This window comes from Aricia agestis, chromosome 5, assembly GCF_905147365.1.
Source record: "Aricia agestis chromosome 5, ilAriAges1.1, whole genome shotgun sequence".
In the NCBI taxonomy this organism is placed as follows: domain Eukaryota; kingdom Metazoa; phylum Arthropoda; class Insecta; order Lepidoptera; family Lycaenidae; genus Aricia; species Aricia agestis.
The window spans coordinates 11,662,611-11,674,177 of record NC_056410.1 but is presented as its reverse complement, the minus strand read 5'-3'; the positions used below and the strand labels follow the sequence as shown (position 1 = coordinate 11,674,177).

At 35.0% G+C, this 11,567-nt stretch overlaps 1 protein-coding gene across 1 annotated transcript; it reads left to right on the top strand.

Moving 5' to 3' along the window:
- Nucleotides 1-7,424: 7,424 nt before the first annotated feature.
- On the top strand, nucleotides 7,425-9,941 carry LOC121727109. Its single transcript, XM_042114789.1, has 3 exons — nucleotides 7,425-7,448; nucleotides 8,495-8,975; nucleotides 9,667-9,941. The coding sequence occupies exons 1-3, from the start codon at nucleotides 7,425-7,427 to the stop codon at nucleotides 9,939-9,941; spliced, it is 780 nt and encodes a 259-aa protein (XP_041970723.1).
- Nucleotides 9,942-11,567: the final 1,626 nt, after the last annotated feature.

Genomic DNA, 11,567 nt, shown 5'->3' with positions numbered 1-11,567 from the left:
TAATAAAGTAATTATTATTAAAGTAAAGATTATTTATTTAAAATTAAAAAAGATTGCAGCAAAAAAATCCCTTTTAAAATTTGGGATAATTAAGAGGAGTCCACACCGCCCTTTTTCCATACAAACGTTGTCCCCTGTTTCCTCCCTGGATAATGCTAGTAGAGTTATAATTTTTTTCCTGAATATCTACGGCCACTAATACAATGTCCCTATGTTTTCTTTTTTTTCATAATTTAATTAGTAAATCGGATATGAACGTTCAAAAACCCAAAAAAATGGCCAGATTTTCCGCTGTGTTCAAACATCCAGAAAACAGATTTGGCTAGATTATACAAAAAAAAAAACATAGGAACACAGCTCAAGCCTTTCTTTAATCTTTAATGAAAAAAGTACTTAAATCGGTTAAGTTTTGGAGAAGGAATCAGGGGACAACGAATCGTTGATTTTCTGCAGTTGTTTCTATCGCGTTCTGCGGTATAAGCAGGGGGGTGTCACTCCGCCGTTCCGCCGCCGAGCTACAAGTACATACGAGACTCCCCGACGTCGTCGCGTCGCGTCGGGGCGATTCAATGGTTGCCGCGAACTGACTCGTGGCGCACGCGCGCGTCTCTTACGCAGTGTCATATTTTAATTGACAAAATTTATCAAAAAAAAATACTGCATTGCAGCCGATTGTTGGGACAATGAAAAAAAAGGCAAATTTATACAGGGTGTAACAAAAATAAGTGATAATACTTTAGGGTATGTACGTGTTCCTTGTAGAGAGTTCACTGTGAAAGTAGTAGCGCTGGAAGACTATTATCTACTGTTATGGTACCTAAATCTATGACAATAGAGTCTGGCTAGCGAAAGATGAGACTGGCTTTTTATTCCAAAACTGATTATGGTAACACTGTCATTAACGTCAGTGTCACCTATAGCATCTGTTGTTTATGTGTCAAAGTGAAAAATATTTCTGTGGTTTACATGATTTTCTAATTTAAACGTGACGAAAACTTTGAAAAGAGATTTGCGAAAACTGCTTTTAGCTATGATTAGTAAATACGAACAAAAAAGAAGTGAAAATGATGCAATTTTTAAACAAAAACAAGATTGTTTACATGAAATAAAATATCCCAGTACATTGGTAAGTACTACCTGTACTTTTTTGAAAGATTTTGATACTTTCAATTACAATTAATTAAAATCATTATTATTTATCATGTAATTGAATTTATCGTTTTGCAGGTAACATGAATGATGCAAAGGATTCAGTTATGCAAGTTAAAATATCAAGCATAAATAAATTATGAGATATTATGTTCCAAGAAGAGTGTTTAAAGTCAAAATCAGTTCCCTGATGAGATTTCTTCTTAGACCGGTAAGACCCTAACGTTATAAAAAAAATACCTCAAAGCAACCTTGTTATTGAATGCTAACTTTATTTATGAACATATTTTCAGATGTCAGTGTTTGTACCCTGTTACGTCTCACTAGGTAATGGACAATAAAACAACACTTTTCAGTAAGTAGGTAAACACAGGCCAACTTGGAACGTCCGCCCCGCTCGGCAGTTTGCAGCGAAGTGACGCGTCGCCCCGCCAGTTGAGCTGTGCTACCGGTTTATTGTTTTAACTAGACATCACATCTCTCCTTTTTCATAATAATTTAAGAACATAATTAGTTATTCAATAAAGATACAAAAGAGCTCATATTATGTGACATAACTAAGAACTTCTTTATAAATTAATATTGTTAAAGAATAACTTTAAGATAATAATTAATAACACACATAAAAATTTAAGTGTAAATAAATCATATGAACGAAACAATTTTATAATATTACGAGATCATTAATATAACAAATATTAAAAATCATAATAAGGAACACGTTATAAATTTCATAATAAGATACATTATAATCATCTAAGTTAGTACTAACAGTATAGTGACTAAGTTCTTGTTCGACCAGTTACTAAATATTTCCATTTAACCGTCTTAAAATGCACATTTGCTTAAAAGAATTGCAGTGTACAGTGGTCGAGCAACAACTTTGTCAATTTACTCTATTCCATTATCATCAATAACTTTCCATTGACCTTCCACTTTCTTTAAATGTACAATATTCCTTCTATATTCTTGACCTGTATCCTCGTTCCTCACGTTTATGTCGCTTCCTTCAGTACTTACTACAGTATGTGGTGTTGGATTGAATTCGGGTGTGAGTTTATTTTCTTTTATCAGGTTTTTTACATACACTCTTTCTCCAACTGCCAATTCTCTGTCTACAGCTTTCCTTTTCCTATCTTCTAATAATTTACTTTTTTCCTTTTTTTCTTTATCTCTATCCCTTATTTCCCCATCATAATTGTTTTCCAGGTCATCTAAAAAAGGTAATTTATCCCGGAATTGTCTTCCGTAGAACAACTCGGACGGTGATTTACCTGTTGAGGGATGCGGAGTACTATTATACATAACTAGATATTTAAGTAAATCATCCTTCCAATCAGATTTTTGACACTGACTAATTCTCAACCGTTTAAGAATGTCTCGGTTCTGTCTTTCGACTTCGCCGTTTTGCTGTGGCCAGTAAGGTATAGTATTAAAAAGTAGTATTCCTTGATCTGTACAGAAAGTTTTAAATTCCTGACTAGAAAACTGCCTGCCATTATCAGCTGTTATACTAACTGGGTTTCCAGTCCGTGAAAAAATTTTCTTTAATACTTTTATAGTTTCTTGCGAAGATATAGATCGCATAACTTCAATCTCTTTGTATCTGCTATAATAATCAATAATTACAAACAGATAATCTCCGCTCGGTAATGGCCCTAAAAAGTCGACTGCTGTATCAACCCACGCTTTCGATGGGAGTTCTCGTCTTTTTATGGGTACTGGTGGATCAGGAGCTGAGACAAGTGTGCAGCCCTTGCAGCTTTTAACTGTGTTTTCAGCATCTTTGTCCATCTTGGGCCACCACACTTTAGTTCGCAATCTAGCCTTCATATTGACGATACCTGGGTGGCCTTCATGAGCAGCTGCGAGAACGCTTTTACGTAATTTGGTGGGAATTACTATTTTGTTACCTCTTAATAAAATGCCATTGTGCAACCAGAGTTCGTGCTGAAATAACTTGTAGTGGCTAACTGCAGCATCCGAATTATCATTTATTAAAGCATCCTTGACTAATTTAAAGTTTTCATCGTCATTTGATGCTTCAATAATTGATTCAGTGTCAATGCTACAGGTCGCGCGTATTCAACAATCTGGTTAACATGGTACTCGTCTTCTGACGAATTGTCATTATTTATAGGACTCGTGCAAAGACGTGATAATGGATCCGCTACATTCGACTTACCAGGTTTGTAAATAACTTTATAGTCATATGCTTGTAATCGAAGGACCCATCTTTCGATACGAGCACATGGTTTCGATCTCGTGCCAAATATGACTTCAAAAGGCTTGTGGTCTGTAACGAGCTCAAATTTTTTGCCATATAGATACATATGGAAATGCTCAATTGCCCAGACCAAAGCTAATGCCTCCTTCTCCGTCTGACAATATCGTTTCTCAACGTCAGTCAGACTTTTATTGCCAAAAGCTATAATTCGAGGTCCTTTGTTATCATATTGGATCAGTACACCACCTAAACCAACAGGGCTTGCATCGGCAATTACTTGGGTACGATCTTTTGGGTCATAGTAACCTAGTGTTGGAATTTTTGATAAACTATTTTTTAGCTTTTCAAAAGCTTCTGACTGTTCATTTTGCCAAAAAGGAGTTATATTAGCTTTTTTATGAACTTTTTGTCGAAGTAACTGTCGAAGAGGTTCCGTCAAAGTTGATAAATTTGGTATCCATTTTCCGACAAAATTTATCAACCCTAAAAAGCTTTGAATTTCTTCGACAGTTTCCGGTGGCCTGAATGTTTCTATTGCTTTAATATATTTGTCTAGTGGCTTAATGCCTGATGATGAAAGCTCGTGACCAAGAAATTGTATTGTCTTTGCGTTAAAAACGCACTTGTTTTTATTTAAGAGAACATTGTTGTCTTTGAGTACATCGAGAGCATGCTTAAGTCTGTTGTCATGTTCTTGTTTATCACGTCTAAATACAACAATGTCATCTATAAAATTTACAACTCCCTCACATGGCAGCAACATCTTTTACATAATTTTCTGAAAATGTTCAGGCGCGCACGATATTCCAAACATTAACCTTTTGTACCGATAGAGACCTTTGTTAGTAATAAAGGTAGTAATGTTTCTACTAGATTCTTTGAGTTCTATATGATGAAAAGCATTTTTAATGTCTAATTTTGAGAAATATGTTGCTTTACCAAATTTGGGAATCAATTGTTCCATGGTCGGCAAAGGATGATTTTCTCGAATTATGGCTTTATTAGCAGCACGCATGTCAATACAAATACGCACATCATTATCAGGTTTAAGGACTGGAACCATCGGAGAAACCCAACTGCTTGGCTCATTAACGGGTTCAATTATGTCCATTTTTACTAATTCGTCTATTTTATTATTTATTTTTAATTCCAAAGGAATTGGAACTCGTCTGTATGGTTGACAAACAGGAGGTACTGTTTTATCAATAGCAATTTCAAGCTGAACATTTTTGAGCTTTGGAAATGGTTTTTGTTCTAAGAAATTTACATCTAATCCTAATTTTAAAACATTTAAGGAAATTGCTGTATCTTTGCCTAAAAGATTCCTTGAACCGTTTTTAATAACATAAAATTTTGCCATTAAAGACTTTGGACCAATTTTTATGTTTGCATCAAATGAATCTAATACTTGTAGTGGCTGTTCAGCACCGTAAGCTACAAAAGTTTTGTCGACAGATTTTTGTTGGTTGAAAACAGTAACATTAAATTTTTTCATGTATTCCCAGGTTCTGTCGTTAATTATATTAGACTTACTACCAGAATCTATTAACATTTTAATATTAATTCTACCTACCTGGCAGTCAACAGTAGTGTCATCATCCATATTGAAAATATAGTCCACCGATGTAGGTTCTTTACTTTTGTCAGTTTCTAGTTTAGATTTTTTAGATTTTCTGTCGTTTAATTGAAAATTAGCACCTCCTTTTCTTTTATTGGCTCTTGTTCTGCAATGTTTCTGAAAATGACCTCTAAATCCACATTTTATGCAGTTAGCACTTATTGCAGGGCAGGAACTACTATCACTTTTATGATTTTTACTGCCACATCGACAGCAGGTATCATTTTTTGGCTTATAAGATTGTATTTTATATTTTGTGTCAATTTTGTTAAGATTGGAACCTAATACGCTTTTGCTCTGTTTATCGTGGAAATCAGTTAATTGTCTTTCAACAGTTTCTAAAGAATTTGCTTCAGCGATAATTTTTTCGATCGTAGCTGCATCACCGAGTGTTAAAATATTCTTTCTCAGTTGAGTAGAATTACATTTTTCAGTAATTTGGTCAATCAGACTTTCGTCTTCTCGAGCAAAATTACATTTTGAACTTTGTTGTCTGAGCCGGATCAAAAATTTGTCAAATTTTTCGTCAGGTTCTTGTTTCATTAAACGAAAGATATGCCTCTCGAATAAGTAACTCTGCTTTGGTGAAAAGTACTCTTCAAGTTTTTTAATCGCAACAGCATATACATCAGACTCGTTGGAATCGGTTACGTGTGATCCGGGAATATTGAAATTAATGTCTTGTAAAGCCATGCCACCAGAATGTAGTAATATAGCACGTTTCTTTTTATGGTCATCTATGTTGGATGCTATAAAATATATTTCTAGGGCACGTTTCTATCTTTCCCATCGCAAGCCTATAGAGTGAGGTTCACCCTCGCAATCAAATGGTTCTGTTGTCGGAACTGTAATTTGTGACGTCATATTGGACGATCTGTAAGTAAGGCAAAGACGAATATAATGTAATGGGCAAATTGTAAAAATATTTTAACTATTAAATATAAATGATTAAGTATTAACAATAATTCTATGTAAGCATTAACTTATTAAAGATTAATTAAGGAATATTTATTATTATAAAAGTTTTAGTGTTTTAAATAACTTACAAAACGTGTCTATTTAAATTAATATAATAGTATAATATCAGCTATGTTTATCAGTAATCCATAATTGAATGAATTGTCATGTACATATTTTATTATTATCACTAATTAACATGTTTGGTAAACTGTACTTTGTATTATTGTGATTTGTGAAGGGCAAGTTGAACCATATCTATATTAGATAACGATCGATTGCGATAAACAGATGCAAAACTGGTTGTAACTTGTAACCCGAGCGTAACTTGTATTCAATCTTAACTATTTGTGACAATTAAGTATTACGATGTTTGTTGACCCACTTTTAAATATTATATTTCTTCAACTACTTGAAGAATACTTTATTTAAACGGGTAGGTACCTACATAATAATATCATGTTGATGTTAACTAAATTATTCCTTTAGTTGGAACTATGATCGAATATATCGATGGCACAGGCAAATAGCATTTTACAGACAGTTATATTGTAATGGTCATAAATTGGATTTGAATGTGAAATAAACTTTGCAAGTTTATTTACATTAAACATTTTGAGGGTAGGCGATATTATGCGTATGCGCGGAATTAACTTATTATCTATTGTACAAATGATTAAACAGTGTTAAAGAAACTGAAATTCTTTTTACAGTATTTTAAATTATTGCGCATGCACATACTATTACGCTACTCTTCTCTTTTTATTTTGACCAACTTCTGTAAGGCATTTAAATATTTTATAATTTACTTACTGCACTTTTACTCGTCGCCAATGTTACGTCTCACTAGGTAATGGACAATAAAACAACACTTTTCAGTAAGTAGGTAAACACAGGCCAACTTGGAACGTCCGCTCGGCAGTTTGCAGCGAAGTGACGCGTCGCCCCGCCAGTTGAGCTGTGCTACCGGTTTATTATTTTAACTAGACATCACATACCCTAAAAAGGATTAAAAAAGAAGGCCACATAAATAACTTGGCGTGTGGTTACGGGAGTTTGGCTGGGAGGTGTTAATGCATCCGCCGTATAGTCCTGACCTTGCACCTTCAGATTTCCACCTGTTTCAATCGCTGCAGGATTCCTTAGGCAGTGTCAGGTTGACATCACAAGAGGACTGCCAAAACCACTTGTCGCAGTTTTTTCATCAGAAGCCCCAAAATTTTTATAGCAATGGGATCGTGTCCCTACCAACAAGATGGCAAAAAGTTGTCAAACAAAATGACACCTATATATTTTAGTCAATTGTAAATAAACTTTATAAAAAAAAATCCGCAACCTTTGATTTTCTGTGTTGTTTTTTCATCTCCCCTTAATCCTTGGTTTTTAATCAACTTGCAAGGGATATTAGTTTCAGGCATGTACAAGTATGTATTAAATAAACATAATATTTGAGTATAATTAATACAATCTATGATGCTTGCGAGTAATAATACGGGTGTAACAAAAATAAGTGATAATACTTTAGGGTATGTATGTGTTCCTTGTAGAGAGTTCACTGTGAAAGTAGCAGCGCTGAAAGACCAATTTTTTTTTTCACTTTTGTATGGGCAAGCGCCCGAACGTCACGAGTTTCCCCATACAAAAGTGAAAAAAAATTTTGGTCTTTCAGCGCTGCTACTTTCACAGTGAACTCTCTATAAGGAACACATACTCACCCTAAAGTATTATCACTTATTTTTGTTACACCTTGTATAAGTAATATAGGAAATTATTTAACATTAAAATTAAATTATATTTAAACTTAGAAACAGTAGTGACAATTTAGTTTAAGAAAATGAAGATAATTGTTTGGTTAAATTATATTCTATAATATAAAAACGAGTCGCTGAATGTGTTGCTAAGCGCAAAACTCGAGAACGGTTGGACCGATTTCGCTAATTCTTTTTTTAAAATATTCCTTGAAGTACGAGGATGGTTCTTACGGAGAGAAAAATTCTAAAAAAAAAAATTTAAATTTCCTGAAAAAGTCTAAAAACAACACTTTTCTATACTCCCATACAAAAGTTAAAGAATCGACTGTTAGGCGATACGAAGTTCGCCGGGTCAGCTAGTTTTGTAATATATTTCATGATGTACGGTAAGTATTAAAGAAGAAGTTTTAATACTCCGACAAAAACATGCAAGAGTTTTCGTCAAAAACAAAACACAATGAAATGTATTGCAAAATAAAATTTAAGTAAACAACAACAATGAACTTATTCTTGAAATGAGTTATCCCAACTAAAATATATTATTATTGTCATAAATAATCAAGTATCAAAACTATAATTCCGACTATAGACAAGGTTGCCATACGTAGATTTTTTGAATTTGCCGCCTTTTTCCAGTCTCATCTTTCGCTAGCCAGACTCTAATAATATTATTAAATATACACACAAATGTTTTATAATTAATTATAATAAATATGCTTATTTAAAATAGGTGGTAGGTGGTAGCTGCATATACTTACTTACATTATACATAATAATTATACATAATATGAGTGTGGCTTGAGGCAAGGTGGACTCACTTCGCCCTCCCTATTTAATATCTACATTAATGTCCTGATCGAGGAGCTGAGCGGTGCCGGTGTCGGCTGCTCGATTGATGGTGTTTGCGTGAACAGCATCAGTTACGCGGACGACATGGCTCTGCTCAGCCCGTCGATCAGCGCGCTCAGGCGGCTGTTGTCTATTTGTGAGACCTATGCGAGTGAACACGGCCTTAGATATAATGTCTCCAAGAGTGAGCTTTTGGTCTTTAAGGTGGGTAAAGCAAAACCTGTGCATGTTCCACCTGTTACTATAAATGGGACTGCGCTTAAAATAGTATCAAAATTTAAATACCTGGGACATATCACTAACGAGGATCTCAGAGATGATGATGATATTGAGAGGGCAAGAAGAGCGTTAGCCGTGCGCTGCAATATGCTAGCCCGCCGGTTTGCGCGGTGTACAGTGGAGGTCAAAATTGCACTTTTTAAAGCCTAACGCTCTTCTTGCCCTCTCAATATCATCATCATCTCTGAGATCCTCGTTAGTGATATGTCCCAGGTATTTAAATTTTGATACTATTTTAAGCGCAGTCCCATTTATAGTAACAGGTGGAACATGCACAGGTTTTGCTTTACCCACCTTAAAGACCAAAAGCTCACTCTTGGAGACATTATATCTAAGGCCGTGTTCACTCGCATAGGTCTCACAAATAGACAACAGCCGCCTGAGCGCGCTGATCGACGGGCTGAGCAGAGCCATGTCGTCCGCGTAACTGATGCTGTTCACGCAAACACCATCAATCGAGCAGCCGACACCGGCACCGCTCAGCTCCTCGATCAGGACATTAATGTAGATATTAAATATGGGCGAAGTGAGTCCACCTTGCCTCAAGCCACACTCATATTATGTATAATTATTATGTATAATGTAAGTAAGTATATGCAGCTACCACCTACCACCTATTTTAAATAAGCATATTTATTATAATTAATTATAAAACATTTGTGTGTATATTTAATAATATTATTAGAGTCTGGCTAGCGAAAGATGAGACTGGAAAAAGGCGGCAAATTCAAAAAATCTACGTATGGCAACCTTGTCTATAGTAGGAATTATAGTTTTTTGTCAACCACTGTATACATGCGCCCTGTGGGTGGCATATACGAGGCGGGCGTTTGACACTCTTCGTGTCCAATACAATAACGCTTTCAGGATGCTGCTCGCGCTCCCCCGATACTGCAGTGCATCTGGCATGTTCGCTGACGCTAGAACGGACGACTTTCCGTCAGTTTTACGCAAGCGTACAGCGTCACTGATGTACAGAGTTCGCGAGAGTGACAGCAGCATACTGAAAGCGATATGTGGGCAAGCTGACGGCGCGATAGCGGCGCACTGGGAGCACGTCCATGTCCATGTTTCTAGTGCGCCGGTACCGTGGCGCAAATACGCCAAATAGTGAAATTAAACTTAATCACTTTTTATCATTACTAACATAGGATTAAAATTATTGTTAATTACTTACCGCTATGGGCTGTGATAGTCTGTAATAAACGTATTTTATTTTTATTTTTATTTAAAATAATCCATACCTAATTACCTACATCAAAAGAAAATCAGGTGTCGTGTCTGTGTAAACTGATTTATATGTTCGGTATATACCCAAGGTATACATACGGAAACTGTTAGGTAAATACCTAACAGTTTCCGTATGTATACCTTGCGTGGTATTTTATACTTATTTTATTTTGATAACCCTATTTTCGGACTATAGTCAACAACACACACAAGGTGTGAAATAAAGTCGACCTTCGCGCGGCGCCAGAGAGCTCAATGTCGGCTGCTCGCGTGCGGTCCGTTGTTAATAATACTTATGTAGGCACATAAATCGGCGGCATTTGTGAACATCAAAGCAGTGAGACTTCTGTACTTGTATTATTATCTATTCTGTGGTATAAGGTTGAGGTAAGGGAGACAGCTATAGATATTACACGTACTTTTTTTCATTTCTCTAGCCCCTGGTGTATCCTCTTAACGCTCGTTGTGGGAGGGTTGTTGAATAACAGTAGATAATAAAATAATGATGGCGGCGCCATAGCTAGGCTGACGATGATGATATTATAAAAACTTTTACTGAGTGCTTGTTAAATGAAAAAAAATAAGACTATTTTATTAGCACGTGAATGAATGAAATCGTAAATGATCTTTTATTGGCCATGACTCACCTATTCTATAGAAAGGAAATAAAACATCAAGGCTTCATCTAATATATAAAAATAAGTCGGGTTTTCCTTCCTGACGCTATAACTGCAGAACGCACAAACCGATTTCCACGGTTTTGCATTCGTGGGAAAGGTCTATAGAAAAAAATCAGAAATACTTTATGAGATAAGCAGGAAAACAGGGAAAATAATTTTATGGCAAAACAACGTTTGCCGGGACAACTAGTAAAATTATAATAAAAACATTCTTTAGTGTTTATTCCTACAGTGCTTGGAGATAAAAGAATTTGCATTGTACTAATTATGTTATTGCCCAACAAGTACCTTTTTATAGGAAAATATCAACAACATGAACAACATGCAATAAAGTCTTTTATCATTTGCTATTTACTAGGAATTGCTATATTTCTTCAACAAAAACAAACATCCGCCTGTATGTTCACGTGTTGCAATCATAGTATAAATATTATATACTGGTAGTATAAATATTATATACTTTAATACTAAGTAGATCGTTCGAAATTCGAATCGTGCGTTTGTAGGCGTGCGTACAAATAAACATATTTCAGATAGCAAACCTATGCAGCACATTACGCCCTGCGTATTTTATAAACCTTTGCTGTACTTCTAATATCGTGTTTTCTTGCCTAACCTAACGCATTATCAATCCTGAATTAAAATAAAAAATTTTACATTTTTAAAACCTTACCTGAAATAAGAAAAAAAAGCGCGAGCGTTAAAAAGGATAGTAATATAATTTCATTAATGTCATTTCTTTTTACGTCATTTTTTGACGTTAATATTATATTTAATTGTATTATGTTTGTATTAGCTAGAAGTAATTACTAATTAGTATTAAGTTT

Bases quoted from the DNA above. Each gene is read 5' to 3' on its own strand.
- LOC121727109 (XM_042114789.1), top strand. From the start codon at position 7,425: ATGCTTGCGAGTAATAATACGGGT. The intron at 7,449-8,494 runs GTAACAAAAATA...ACATAATATGAG, and splicing joins TTGCGAGTAATAATACGGGT to TGTGGCTTGAGGCAAGGTGG. The intron at 8,976-9,666 runs CCTAACGCTCTT...GGGCGTTTGACA, and splicing joins CAAAATTGCACTTTTTAAAG to CTCTTCGTGTCCAATACAAT.